This window comes from Schistocerca cancellata, chromosome 6 (genome assembly GCF_023864275.1).
Source record: "Schistocerca cancellata isolate TAMUIC-IGC-003103 chromosome 6, iqSchCanc2.1, whole genome shotgun sequence".
Classification (NCBI taxonomy): Eukaryota; Metazoa; Arthropoda; class Insecta; order Orthoptera; family Acrididae; genus Schistocerca; species Schistocerca cancellata.
In genome coordinates, this window is record NC_064631.1 from 220,707,574 (window position 1) to 220,723,697 (window position 16,124).

The 16,124-nt window shown below is 38.5% G+C and overlaps 1 protein-coding gene across 1 annotated transcript in view; it reads right to left on the reverse strand.

Annotated features, from left to right (window-relative positions):
• The window catches only part of LOC126190876 (protein PRRC1-like), a 74,909-nt gene that overhangs the window by 27,256 nt on the left and 31,529 nt on the right, over positions 1 to 16,124 (reverse strand). The window contains exons 2-3 of the mRNA XM_049931476.1: positions 15,816 to 15,975; positions 11,539 to 11,765 (exon numbers count right to left, since the gene is read on the reverse strand). Of these exons, the coding sequence (XP_049787433.1) occupies positions 11,539 to 11,765; positions 15,816 to 15,975 (387 nt within the window). The remainder of the gene's footprint in view (positions 1 to 11,538; positions 11,766 to 15,815; positions 15,976 to 16,124) is intronic.

Genomic DNA, 16,124 nt, shown 5'->3' on the forward strand with positions numbered 1-16,124 from the left:
CAATAAGGCCCTTTACTGATACAACAAGGTCAGACTACTGCTGAAGGCGACCTAAATATAGCAAGGTAAGACTGAATCTCACATCAAATCAACAAAAAATGTACAAGAAAGTAAACAGTTTACCTTTCTATTTGTGGCCACCATCTGAGAATAAACTTTTACTGCTGATATGGGAAGCTCAAACTATGAATGATTACATGCTTTCTGACAAGCAAGATAAATAATACTTTACTGGGTTTCCTTTACCCCCACTAACTACAGTAGACATTTGAGAAGCATGCCTGCGACAGGTGAGGCTGGGAGCAGTGAAACAGCCTTTCCTCTCTCCCACTTCTGCCCCATGGCTGCCTGCTATCTGTGCCATCGGAAATATATTACTTTATTGGTAGACTACATTGTCAGCCTTGTTGTGTTTCATGGTTTGCCATTCTTGGCCTCTCAATTTCTTGTATTTTTTATATACAGCACCAGTGAGAAAGATAAAAATTCTAGCAAAATGCAGACAGCAATGTAAGTAATAAATGGATGAGAAAAATCAATTGACGAAGTTTTTACTGAATAAAACAAAATGTATATAATGATGAAAAGTCATAGTTCAGAAGCTGCATACACAGTACCATTACTGATGAACTAATGATACAGCAGCTTCTGATATCAGGTATACACAAATGAAGAATTTAACTGATATTATTCTGAAAATGAAATGATCATATGGCTTTTCTGGTCAGGAGATCCATCCGGGGTTGTTCAACCACCTAGTGCAGGTTGTTTTTGATACCACATTGGCGAGTTGCACATCAATGAAATGATGATAAGGACAACACAACACCCAGTCTCCGAGCAGATAAAATCGCCAGGATTCAAACCGAAGGCCCCCAATAATCTCAAATCCGCTGCAGCGGAGTGTGACTCCACAGGTGAGATACGAGGTGGGAAGTACATAATCAGAACACGAGCTATGATCCTGTCTCTCTGTTGACACTTTGGGAGTTAGAACACTGGTGATACACAGGAGGCCTGTCTTCGTGAGGTGGGCTCAGCTCTTCAGCTCATGCAGCTTGAGCAATCTACCCATTTACTACTGTGTGCTCTGAGCACACTAAAGGTTGGGTTCCTAGCCTCATTTAGTTGGAAACTGCTTCATATTTTGTCAGTTCATCATGTAACCAGATCTTTACAGATTATTTTAAAACTGAATCCCAGAAAGTGTTGGCCTGTTTTAACAACTCTGTGCTGACATAATTCTTGCTAAGCCCTTATGAGATGGAGGGCACTTTTTTTCAACTGACTTTGTCAATTATTCTTTATCTATTCGATGCTCATGCTCCATGCATCTTTCCTGTGCTGTCCAGATAGTCTGAAAAATGACATATATTTTCCTGCACTGGCAAGAGATTGCTAGAAACCTTGTTTCCTGAGTCCTACATGTCCTTCACAGATACCTAGAAAGCTTTGATCTTGGGCAAGAATGGGGGGAGGAATACACACTTTAAATTATATTCCCAGTGTATTCTTCCAATTTTCACTGATATGTTACCAATTTAAAGGATAAATGTTATCGTAACAGATTTCTGTTCTCCCTCTACAAGCTGTGACCAAGACTTCTTTGGTTTTGTGGCATGCAGGATATGGCAGTGGTTTAACTATTTTTCTGGAAAACTTTCCATGGGTGCTGCAACTCTGCTGCTTTAACTCTTGATGGATAAGAACAGTAGGTCCACAAACATAGATAGAACAGAACAAAAAACTTCCATTCCTGCAAATGTTAGTCACATGAAGGCTCAGATCGCATAGTGGGACAGAATGTGACACATACAGATGTAAATCTGCATAACTCCAAGTGTCACAATTCCTCACATCGAGAAGACACCCTCAGACCAATCCTCAGAACAGGTGTCCTGTGCCAGTGAAGGAAAATTTATGTAGCTCAGAGAATCCAAACACAACAGAAAAGATGCACAGAGCACAAGTATCACAGAGCTAAAAAGAGCAACCAACAAAATCAGCTATCACAGAACACTGCACCTCCTAAGGGCATAGCAAGAATTATGATGACAACCAAGCTGTTAAAACAGGTCAATACATTCTAGGATCACATTTTTCAAGAATTTGTAAAAATGCTACTACATGATGAACTGGTAAATAAAGACAGCAGTTTCCAATTAAGTAAGGCTTGGGACCCAGCCTTGAGCATGCTCCTCAAAGCACGGCAATCTGTGGAAAGATCCACTCACACCACTGCAACTTAAGAGCTGAGATCGCACCACATACACCTATCCCCTCCACATCAGCTGTGTCCAGCCACCCAATTGTTGTTTTATATCTGCAGAAGACTTCTGAAAGTTTACAAGGATGCGTCTGCCCCTCTACTGTTGGCAGGGCACAGTCACAATTCTGTCAACACTCTTTACAAGCTACGGTTGAATCACTGCTTTCATTGGGTTCAAATCAGTTCTCCAGCCTATTTTTTTATATATATATATATATATATATATATATATATATATATCCTCACTTCCCGTTATCCACCAGGCCTCAATCTCCGCTAATTTCAAGTTGCCGCCACTCATACCTCACCTGTCATTCAACAACATCTTTGCCTCTGCACTTCTGCCTCGACTGACATCTCTGCCCAAACTCTTTGTCTTTAAATATGTCTGCTTGTGTCTGTATATGTGTGGATGGATATTGCTCTTCAATATATCCTCTCTTCCCGTTATCCACCAGGCCTCAATCTCCGCTAATTTCAAGTTGCCGCCACTCATACCTCACCTGTCATTCAACAACATCTTTGCCTCTGCACTTCTGCCTCGACTGACATCTCTGCCCAAACTCTTTGTCTTTAAATATGTCTGCTTGTGTCTGTATATGTGTGGATGGATATTTGTTTTAGATATATTTTTCCTTCGTGGAATGTTTCCTTCTATTATAACTATATATATATATATATATATATATATATATATATATATATATAAGTTCAAACTGATCAGATGACAAGGTATGTAATAGAACAGACTACAGTGTTATTTTTCTTTTAATTTCAAAACAGTGTTAATTTTTGATTTCATCAAGATCATTAGTCCAACTAAGTTTTTGAAATGGCACCCTGTATTTCTAACTTCAGTAGTCTGTAAGACCTGCTGCACAATCAGAAACCACTTATTCCTCTTGTGAGTTCCAATCAGCACATCCAGTTTCTGTGGCAAGAAGAAATGAGGAAGAGTATGGAAACAACCATTATCAAGCTAATTTCATTTCACGAGTAATGAATACAAGTATGTTGCCCACATGCAGTATCCCATGCTCAGAGTCCACTAGATGGGATCTACAATACCATGAGCAAGACCTGTGGTTGTTTTGTATGTGCGCGCGCACCCGCACGCGCCCACACACACACACACACAAACACACACACACACACACACACACACACACACTAACTGTGCTGCAGGCCAATTTGTGCTAAGAGCTTTATAGGATGAGGTGGGTGATGGTGACATGGAAAAGACATGATATAATACAAATGGGGCACAGTGGGAGAGAGGCTTAGGAACTCTGTGCTTGTACATGACTAGCACCTACATATTCCACACCAACACAATATTTCCTGTTCCCCCACCAGCTGTTCTATAACCTCATCCCTTCCATGACAACAGTGAGAATGGATGATGAATGAATGAATGAATGAATGAATGTGTGAGTGGGTGAGGAGTGAGTGGATGAAGAGTGAATGTGTTTCTCAGCTGCTCACCCTTTCTTACATACAACAAACAGAAATAATTCACATATAGAGTGATTCAGTAGCTTATGAAAGTAACAAAAATTTGTATTAGATAGGTAAAAGTAAGAGATGATACTCTACCTGTTGTTTTATGAACATAGTATAGTTATTTTCCAAAGAGTTACAGCAGGGTGGTAGTGGTGGTGGTGGTGGTGCTGCTGCTGCTGTTGCTGTTATGGTCTTTAGTCCAGAGACTGGACTGATGCAGCTCTCCATGCTACTCTATCCCGTGCAAGCTTCACCTCCCAGTACAAACTGCAACCTATATCCTTCTGAATCAGCTTAGTGTATTCATCTTATGGTCTCCCTCTACAATTTTCACACTCCACACTGCCCTCCAATACTAAATTGGTGATCCCTTGATGCCTCAGAACATGTCCTTCAACTGATCCCTTCTTCTAGTCAAGTTACACCACAAATTTCTCTTCTCCCCAATTCTATTCAGCACTTCCTCATTAGTTATGTGATCTACCCATCTAATCTTCAGCATTCTTCTGTAGCACCACATTTCGAAAGCTTCTATTCTCTTCTTGTCCAAACTAACTATATATCATCCATGTTTCACTTCCTTACATGGCTACACTCCATACAAATACTTTCAGAAACAACTTCCTGGCACTTATCTATACTCAATTTTAACAAATTTCTCTTCTTCAGAAACACTTTCCTTGCCATTGCCAGTCTACAATTTATATCCTCTCTACTTCAACCATCATCAGTTATTTTGCTCCCCAAATAGCAAAACTCATCTACTACTTTCAGTGCCTCATTTCCTAACCTAATTCCCTCAGCATCACCCGACTTAATTTGACTACATTCCATTATCCTCGTTTTGCTTTTGTTGATGTTCATCTTATGTCCTCCTTTCAAGACACTCCATTCAACTTCTCTTCCAGGTCCTTTGCTGTCTCTGACAGAATTAGAATGTCATCAGCACACTGCAAAGTTATTATTTCTTCTCCATGGATTTTAATTACTCCAAATTTTTCTTTTGTTTCCCTTACTGCCTGCTCAATATACAGATTGAATAACATCGGGGATAGGCTACAACCCTGTCTCATTCCCTTCCCAACCATTTCTTCCCTTTCATGCCCTCGACTCTTTATAACTGCCATCTTGTTTCTGTACAAATTGTAAATAGCCTTTTGCTCTCTATATTTTATCCTGCTACCTTCAGAATTTAAAAAGAGAGTATTCCAGTCAACATTTTGAAAAGCTTTCTCTAAGTCTACAAATGCTAGAAATGCAGGTTTGCCTATCCTTAATCTATCTTCTAAGATAAGTCGTAGGTTCTGTATTGCCTCATGTTCCAACATTTCTACAGAATCCGAACTGATCTACCCAGAGGTCGGCTTCTACCAGTTTTTCCATTCGTCTGTAAAGAATTAGTGTTAGTAATTTGCAGCCATGACTTATTAAACAGATAGTTTGGAAATTTTCACATCTGCCAACACCTTCTTTCTTTGGGATTGGAATTATTACATTCTTCTTGAAGTCTGAGGGTATTTCACTTGTCTCAAACATCTTGCTCACCAGAGGGTAGAGGTTTGTCAGGGCTGGCGCTCCCAAGGCTATTAGTAGTGCTAATGGAATGTTGTCTACTCCCGGGGCCTTGTTTCGACTTTGGTCTTTCAGTGCTCTGTCAAACTTTTCACGCAGTATCAGATCTCTCATTTCATCTTTATCCACATCCTCTTCTATTTCCATAATATTGTCCTCCAGTACATCGCACTTGTATAGACCCTCCATATACTCCTTCCACCTTCCTGCTTTCCCTTCTTTGCTTAGAACTGGGTTTCCATTTGAGCTCTGGATATTCATACAAGTGGTTCTCTTTTCCACAAAGGTCTCTTTAATTTTCATGTAGCCAGTATCTATCTTACCCCTGGTGATATAAGCCTCTACATCCTTACATTTGTCCTCTAGCCATCCCTGCTTAGCCATTTTGCACTTCCTGTTGATCTCATTTTTGAGACATTTGTATTCCTTTTTGCCTGCTTCATTTACTGCAGTTTTCTATTTTCTCCTATCATCAATTAAATTCAGTATTTCTTCTGTTACACAAGGATTTGTACTGGCCCTCATCTTTTTACCTACTTGATCCTCTGCTGCCTTCACTATTTCATCTCTAAGTTATCCACTCTTCTTCCACTGTATTTCTTTCCCCCGTTCTCGTCCATCGTTCCCTAATGCTCTCCCTGAAACATGCTACAACCTCTGATTCTTTCAGTTTATCCAGGTCCCATCTCATTAAATTCCCACTTTTTTGCAGTTTCTTCAGTTTTAATTTACAGTTCATAACCAAGAGATTGTGGTCAGAGTCCACATCTGCCCCTGGAAATGTCTTACAATTTAAAACCTGGTTCCTAAATCTCTGTCTTACCATTATATAATCTATCTGAAACCTTCCAGTGTCTCCAGGCTTCTTCCATGTAGACAACTTTCTTTCATGATTCTTAAACCAAGTGTTAGCTATGATTAAGGTATGCTCTGTGCAAAATTTTACAATGCAGCTTCCTCTTTCATTCCTTATCCCCATTCCATATTCACCTACTACTTTTCCTTCCCTTCCTTTTCCTACTATCGAATTCCAGTCACCCATGACTATTAAATTTTCGTCTCCCTTCACTATCTGGATGATTTCTTTTATCTCATCATACATTTCATCAATCTCTTCCGTCATCTGCGGAGCTAGTTGGCATATAAACTTTTACTACTGTAGTAGGTGTTGGCTTCTTGTCTATCTTGGCCACAATAATGCGTTCACCATGCTGTTTGTAGTAGCTTCCCGCACTCTTATTATTTGTATTCATTATTAAACCTACTCCTGCATTACCCCTATTTGATTTTGTATTTATAACCCTGTATTCACCTGACCAAAATTCTTGTTCCTCCTGCCACCGAACTTCACTAATTCCCACTATATATAACATTAATCTATCCATTTCCCTTTTTAAATTTTCTAACCTACCTGTCCAATTAAGGGCTCTGACATTCCATGCAACAATATGTAGAACGGCAGTTTTCTTTCTTCTGATAACAATGTCTTCCTGAGTAGTCCCCGCCCGGAGATTCGAATGGGGGACTATTTTACCTCCGGAATATTTTACCCAAGAGGATGCCATCATCATTTAACCATACAGTAAAGCTGCATGCTCTCGGGAAAAATTACGGTTGTAGTTTCCCCTTGCTTTCAGCCATTCGCAGTACCAGCACAGCAAAGCCGTTTTGGTTAGTGCTACAAAGCCAGATCAGTCAATCATCCAGACTGTTGCCCCTGCAACTACTAAAAAGGCTGCTACTCCTCTTCAGGAACCACAAGTTTGTCTGGCCTTTCAATAGATACCCCTCCGTTTTGGTTGCGCCTGTGGTACAGCTATCTGTATCCCTGAGTCATGCAAGCCTCCCCACCAACGGCAAGGTCCCCCCATGGTTCATGGGAGGGGGCATATTTTTTTAAATCAACATTATTTTCCTTATCATATAGTTGATGTATTTAAACAAACTGCATACAAATAAATTTAAATGAAATTTTTTACAATTTTACTTAGAGAGCTACACACATTCTAAGTTTTAGAGGCAGATGCAACATGCTGTACATAAATGGCTGTGTTCATATGGATGATCTGGTGGCAGAACTAAGTGATGTGAACAAACAAGTACTCATTTTCCTGAATGCACAACTCAAGGCAATTATAAATCATCTGTGGATGTGTCAGGAAGTAGCAAACACCCACAGTGTGCTAAGTCATGTATGGTTAGATTGTAGAATGTATCCTTACACTGCTTTATACAGAGCAGTGTTGGGAGGGACGCACAGACAAACAAGGTTCTGTAAGCCATGGATATTGACATACAATAAATCTCGCACACACGTCCTACTAGTACTATGACATTTTTCTGATGCTCAGTGAAGACCAAAATAATACCGATGAAGCAACTATGGATTATACCATGAGATATCCTGCTCCATCAGTCGTTACATTGTACATTCAGAATATGAGTACTCATTTGAACACATCACTTATATGATTTTTCACCATCAGAAAATCCATCTTAAAACAGTCTATTATATACAGTATGTTGCATCCATCCACTACTAAAACCTAGTACATTTCTAACTCCCTAACTAAAATTGATAGAAACTTTATTTTAACTGATCTGTACACATTTTGTTTAAATACATCATCTATAAAATAGGTAAAAATAATGCTATATTTAAAAAAATTGTAGCTCTTTGCTGTAACTCTTTGTAAAATAACCAAATAAAGTATCTTATTTACCTGTGTATAAGACGACCCACTTTATTCAAAGAGGCATCTTGAGAAAAATTTAGTTTTTAGCACATTCTGACCAAAATTGCGAACTTTTATTGACATAAAGTATCTGCCTACAAAGTTAACATTACACCAATTCTAAATTTATGCCATTTATTGATTGTCTCAATTTCGATACCAGTAATACAATGAGAGATAAAATAAATGAAGAGAAATGGTTTTCATTAACTTGCAGACCATTTTCTTTTCTACATTTTTCGCTTACTAACTCTGCTGTCTGTGGTATCACTATTTTTAACAACAACAACAACAATAATAATAATAATAATAATTATTATTATTATAATTATCCAAACAGCACAGCTGTGGAATTTACACCTCCGTTGACACAAACATTTAGCTGTTTCTTAAGAATATGTTGCAATTTCTGAAGTTGTATTTGCTGTGAGACATGAGAACACAGCTGTTTTTATCCGAAAACATATCAGATTTCACTTCGATACTGTTGTGAGAATCTTATAATTTCCCTTCCTTTCAAACATATCACCTGCCTGCTGCTTTCTCAATGGTTGCATAGAACCAGCAGCTGACACACCCCTTTTTGTACCTGTCATACGTCACGATGAGCATCGACAATTGCAGCACAGTACACGTCAGTAAGCCACTAGCCCCTATCTAGACTTCTATTGACTCCTACAGAAATGAATACTTTTGTTGAGTATTTGTCCAATTTTAAAGTCGACTCAATTCCTACTGTAAATAGATTCAGGCAAACTGCATTTTAAACACGACAGGTGTTCCTAAAACGCCAAAGTACACAGTATACATTCTCAAGGTTGGCAACATGATATAATTTGCTGCCCGCTCACTGCTCCCCTCCACACGCTCACCTAGTTCTCAGCAAGCTAGTATCAGTGTTCCCCCACCAACCATTCATTAGTGCTGTGCTTGAGCAAATGTGAAACACAAACTGCAATTTCTTCTACAGTACAGGTCATACGAGGTCTGTTCAAAAATTCAGTCAGGCACCAACAGGGACGAGTGTGCGGATGAGTTATCATGATTCAATAGCCATGAATTGCCTTGTCACAGTTCAGGCTGTTTCCCTTTCACATTTTCTTGCAGGCATCACAGCAAGTCCAAATAGTACCATTGATTAACAGTTTGTCCTGTGGCATGAATTCATGCTGAACTAGTCCTTCGAAGTCAAAGAAAACTATTAGCATGTCTTTCACATTTGACCTGACCTGTCAAGCTGTTTTTGGTGTTGGAGAACCTTTCCCGGCGCATTCTGAAGGTTTAACTTTGGTCTCAACATCATAACCGTAGATCCATGTCTCATCACCACTTCTGACTCTCTTAAGGAACATCACGTGTCACAAATATAATATCACTTGTTGGTGGAAGGAAGATTCTGTGGGACTGTAGTCATGGCCACTCTTTCCGTTGTGTGGAATGTTAGTGACGCTTCGATATAAAGATGACAAGCTATGGAGTGTTCTTGCATTTCATTGGATGAAGCTGGTGGTGACACAATGCATTCCAAGATGATGTGTCAGGATTTCATGACAAGATCCAACCGAAATGTTACAGTTTTCTGTAATCTCTTGGACAGTCAGTCTTCAATCGGCACATTCAATTTTGTTGATGTTCCTGATATGAGCAACATTGGTAGATATCGAGGGTATTCTGAATGAGGGTCATCTTTAACTTCCATCAAGCCATTTGTAAGCCATATGAACCATTCGTAACACCGAGTTTGGCTTAAGCACCCTTCACCACAGGCTTTCTTCATCATTTGGTGTGTCTGTAAAGATTTTATTCAGTTTCACGCAAAATTTAATGCAGGCGCGTTGCTCCTCTAACTCTGTCATCTCAAAATACCCAAACTGTGAGACACAATGTTCTATTCAATACAGCAATGAACAATAACTAACACGCACACAATACTGAAACTTCTGGCAGTTACACATTAAACACAGGCGTCAGCAAGGATTGGCGCAAAATTAAGAATGTCCCGGAATTTTCTGAACAGACCTCGTTTGCAACAACAGCAGCTAACACATAAATAAAAGATCGCAATCACGATTCAGTTCAATTCTCGAACTTCACTTTCTCGCAATCTACCCATGACTGTTGGTAATATCTCCTGCTGTAATTTATTCTTGCAACAATGATTACAGTTTAAGATTTATTTCGTTTTTAGACATTTTATTATGGATTAATTTTCCTTCTTATTTCATCTGAATGTCACCATAATGTTTTAAAACTGATTAAAATCAGGCAAAGTTTTTACCCAGTATCCTAATATGTGAACAGTGGCCGTATTTCTCATTTGCAGCCCATTTAGTAAATCATTACTGTCTCTCATAATCAAATAAAATATCTACCTGGGTTCAGAATCACATAATTCTTTTGAAGGACAACATTTCCGCTTTTGAATGTGATCTATGCTTAAAAAGCAGCATTAATATTTGTACACAGAATCCAAACATTTATCAGAAACCTGTTCAGATACAAGAGTTTGTAAGATGATTCAGTTTAGTACTATTTCCTTATGTATTTCCACAAAATAATCAAATTTTAAGCTGAGCAATAGACTGTTGTAGTGGCTAGTTCATAGTTTCTTGTGTCTTCCCTGCACTAGCGCCACCCAGATCAAATGCCATGTGATAGTTCGAGCAGCAGTGATACGGTATCAAGCACTTTGGCATATCAGGAAATCTTAAGCCTGCTCAAACATGAGCAGTGTTTGACCAGCCCAGCCCTTCTGAATTCTTCAAAATAAATCTGCATATGACCTCTGCATAGTCTGTTAAACAATATAAAAATGTTAACCTCAGCAGCAATAGTTTAATCTGTGAATATAAGATGACCCTGTATTTTTCGAATGGTGCATTTGGGAAAAAAAAACCTCTTCTTATAATCGGGCAAATACGGCATGTTCATAAAACCACAGAACAAATCATGTGTGTTGCAGTTACCTATCTAAATGAAGTTATCTTTCATTTAATACTTTGTAAGATGCACAGAGAAACACCTTATCTGAAACACAGAGTATATTCCTCATGGCTGAGTATGACATGGTCCTCCACAAACTGTGTTCCACTAATGATGTTACTGCCTTGGAAGAACCTGCTACGATGTTCGTAAATCATAGGTGGAAACATCAGTGAAAGTGAGTCAAGCCTGGATGTCACTGTGGGTTCATTTCCCCAACTTAGTCCAGTCACGTCCAGCATGGATTTTCCACTGACAAAAAAACTTTACATATTGTAGCCCAAATGTTGCTCAACCACACAATTGTCCTACATTCATTCACAGTTCATGAAACAATAGAAATTATTTCTTTTTATATACATATTATATTATTACCATAATTATGTGCAATATGATGCGACTGAACTAAATTAAATTAATATATGCAATTACCAATGTAAGCTTAAATCAAATTTCGAGTTCAAGATAAATACTTACGTAAAAATTCTCTCATCTGTGGGTCCAAAGTAGTTATCATGGAATCAACAGAATTTTTGGCTCTCTCTGCAACTTTTGATAAAAGACTCCCACTTCCAACTGCTCCCTTCACCCAATCAAACAAACCACCACTACTGTTACTACCAGTTCCACTATCACCTGCAGCAGGTACATCTTGTGTCAGGGGAGGCACCATTTCAGCTCCTTTACTTTGGGGTATAACAGGACTGCAAAATTCAGATGTTAAAATAGATATTAGCAATTAAAATACATGTATCACAACTTAAATACATTATTTTTCTCTATGCCAGGAACATTGATTGACATGTTTAAACAAACTGTTAACAACAAATCACGTTCAACACACACAGGGAGTAGAGAGGGGGTGGGGAGACAGAGACAAAGACAGAGAGAGAGAGAGAGAGAGAGAGAGAGAGAGAGAGAGAGAGAGAGAGAGAGAGATATATATTTTCTACACAGATATATATATTTTTTTAAAAAAATACCACCAGCAAAAGGCTAATGGTACATAACATCTGAATCAAGCATATCATCAGGTCCCACTTGCAGGAGAGTCCAAGCCCTTGACTGCTTTCTGTACAGACTGGGATTTATTTCGTACTGGAATTTATCTGAGAACTACAGTCTCTTTTGAACTGGCCAGGGGCCACAGTCTTGTTCCAACTTTTATATTCTCTTTTGAGTGCTTTAAAATTCAAGAGTGTATACGATTATTTAGACACTGGTGTTATTTACAGCAAAATGTTTGATGACCACCTGGACCATGTAGTTCAAGTATTGTGTCACCTACTGAGGCAGCATTAACCATTAAACTGTGAATAGTTAACCTGACGAAGGAGGAGAGATCATTAGTGGGTCGCGCAGTTTCATCCAATGGTTTTAAGGATGGACCAAGAGCGCAAAAAAGCCATTCATTAGTTTCCGGTGCCCAAGAATAAGAAAGAAATTGCGAGGTTTATCAACATGCCGCCCCCCCCCCCCCCCGAGAATTTGTCCAGAACTTATCCTAGCTGGCAAGTCCCCCAACTGAGGCACAAGGAGAGGTTTTTAAATGAGGTGAATATCAGCTGGCATCTTTTAACACACTCAAAGCAGTGTTAGACAGAATGCCAATGTTAGCCATACCTGATTTTGAGAAGGAGTTTGTTCTACAAATTGATGCTACCAATTCAGGAATTGTAGTGCTCCTCTAGCAGCAAAGTGAAGGGGAACAATGACCCATCACTTATGTGTCTAGATCTGTGTCTCCCGCAGATGAGGAGGATTCATTATATAAGTTAGAGGCACCAGCAGTGTTGTTCGGGTTTGAATGTTTTAGATTCTAAATCTTACCATCCCATGCGAAGTATGCCATTAACACCGTAACACAAACATTTGGAATGGGCCATGATGAAGAAGCATAGACTGCTGATGAATGGCATCACATTATTTTCTGCAATGCATCACAGTTCTACACTAATCCAGATGGCCAGTATTGGCAAGTGTGGGGGTGAGCTGGGAAGCACTACATCACAGACATCTTGCAACCTCATTTGTTACCTCCGTCCCTGATAGCACATGTATATGTATGGGACTTGCTTGGATGTCGACTCCATCCCAGTGCTAGTATCCAGAATATCAAGTGCCAGTAACAACAGTTGTGGACCAATTTACCTCAGGAGAGGATACATCAGCGCATGCATTCAAGCCAGAAGGAGTGCATTGTGACAAATTTAAGTAGGCTCATACTGCTAAGTCCTTTGTGTATCTGCCGCCATTTCATAATCTTTGCACATACCCTCACAACCTGTAAAGTTTATATCTGTAGAGAGACTCACTGTTGATCAGTGTAAAGAAACAAAATAAACTAAGGTTTTGGTACATACTTGCCTTTTTCTCTTCTCCACAATGAGAAATTCTAACTGTGAACAACAAATGGCAAACTTACTGCCACTGTTTATATCAAAATATACCTAAAATCTTAAACATAGCTGCAAAACAGTAATTGTGTAAATCTGAAGAGGTTGAAAAAACCAGCCAACCAGTTACAAAGCAAAGGTTTATTAGCCCTTGACCTGGGGTTTGATATTTTTAAAAGTTTCTTCTACAGATGGAATGGGCCTTGTTACATCACATGATGGTACATATTAGCTGAAGCCGAGCAGCTCTTGTCACATATAAAATTGACAAAAACAAGAATTATCCCAAGCCATGGCCTTAGACAGCAGCCAGATTACATTTAGCATACTTCAGAATGAATGCTCACTCCTGTTACAATTTTAGGTTGACAAGAGTCTCTACCTGTGGGCATTTACTAGTGAGCACTCATTCTGAAGTACACTAAATGTAATCTGGCTGCTATCTAAAGCCATTGCTTGGGATAGTTTTTGTTTTTGTCAATTTTATATATGACAAGAGCTGCTCGGCTTCAGCTAATATATACCACCATGTGATGTAACAAGGCCCACTCCTTCTGAAGAAGATATTTTTTGAAATATTGAAACCCAGGTCAAGGGATAGTAAAACTTTGTTTTGCAACTGGTTGGTTGATTTTTTCAACCTCTTCAAAATATTCCCAAATGACAGTTTTCATAATTTATCTTGCAGTTAATGCATTATTTTCAGTAGTAACCTCCAATAATAAGGAGTGAAAGTGATGGCAATTTGCAACAATTCAATCAGTCAAATCATTCTATTCATATATCGTTCACTCATTTCATTTATGATCGATGACGCCCTAATTTACCCAAATGCATTCGATCACTTGTGGCTGATTTCTGCGGGCCCACTCAGACCTCTACATTACGACATACTACAAGGCAATGTTCGGCCCAATATCCGGCTACTGGACATCAAGCTTATAGGATGGTTGGACATTGGGCAATCAGCCGAACACCTACCTGTTTCATCTGTAGTAAGAATGTAACATATAATTCAGTGCCCATACAGTTTTATGTTGATACCATAACCAGTTCCATATAAATTTTTATTTTGGAGATACTTTTGTTATTCCAAAAAGAATAATAATTTGAACTATTTTTAAATTTCCCCAAAAAATCTAATACTGTGCACTGCATTTTACATTCCCATTCTTCTTTATGTAAATTCTGTCATCATCTATGGACCGATTAAGCAGAGTGGGGAGGGGAGGAGTATCTTGCATTCTGGCCTGCTGAGTCAGATACTGGTGTATCAGTAGCTTGTGATCGACCAACTCTTCAGTTATCACTCACAGCAGACAGCGTGACAGGTTAGTCATGTAAACCTTACAAATACTTTCTGAAACTGAAACTTCCTGAGAGATTAAAACTGTGCACAATCAAGGACTCGAAAAAAAAAATGCAGGAAATGCTTTTAATGACTGGGAAATCCAAGAATGACTCATGAGCCACACTGGACCTTTCGTAAACAGTGGATTAATCTATTCACAGATGGCTCAGCTAGGACTGGTTGTGCTCAGAGAATAATGTAACATTTGTATCTTCCTGCTTTGACAATAAATGCTGTGCACTATTGTACACAGGGGCTATATGAGCCAATTCTACTATTAACAATGCTGTAAAAAGCTGCATTGTTACATTTTTCAGTTTCTGTAAGTTTTACTTTAAATAATGCTTGATTCCAGCTGTTTGTACCCTTGTCCTATAGTACGGCAAAGGTTCCTGGCATGCTTAACATGCTATTTACTTTCATTTTGTGATATGTTTTTCTGACCCACACAATGTGTTCCCACATGTTTATCTAATGTATGTTTCTTGTCCTTCTTGCAATTTAAGTTCCAAATAAACTAACATGCATTAAACATTTTAAGCTATTAATAGAATACTCCTTGATACAAGATGTTCAATAACCATTCAATAGATTTCACTTTATATCATAAATGATTCTACACTTCTGTGCTGAATTCGTCAACCACTTTTTAAGACTGTAATATGATGATGCAGCATTCTTGCAAAAGGGGATGATTTTTCAACATAACAAGTTTTATTCTTAATTTGTGTGCATGTTATCTGTGAACTGCTTTATAAATACCCCTTTAATTCTACCACCATTTATGTCTCAACAGTACCCAAATTAATAAAAGTATTTATAAGCTTCCTGCTGAGGAATGGCAATATACAGATTACGGATGTGCAGCATATTCTCCTGTTTCTAGAAATGCTTAAAAAATTACGATATTTGGTTTTAAATTACATAAGTATGGCACACAGAACACAATATGTCACTGTAGTTCCTAGATTTATTTTAAAATAGCAGTAATATTATAAAAGATTTACCTGAACTTTGTTTCATGGAAAATTGGTGCTGCCTGTGTAGTAACTGGTTTTAAAACTGTATCTGCTGGTGGAGATATAAAACTTGGTAGCTCAGATGGTGGTGGCACATTGGACAGCAAACTACCAGCACTCAAAGGCAATGACATTCCACTTCCTGACTCTAGCATAAAGAAGAAAATATTTAATGAATAATATGTTCCCATATGCATTCCTTTGTACACTAACACACATTTGTGGCATTTTTATGCTTTTAGCACATTAAAAAACAAATTTATGTTCTGTAGGGAGAGAGCATATTTGACACCTGTA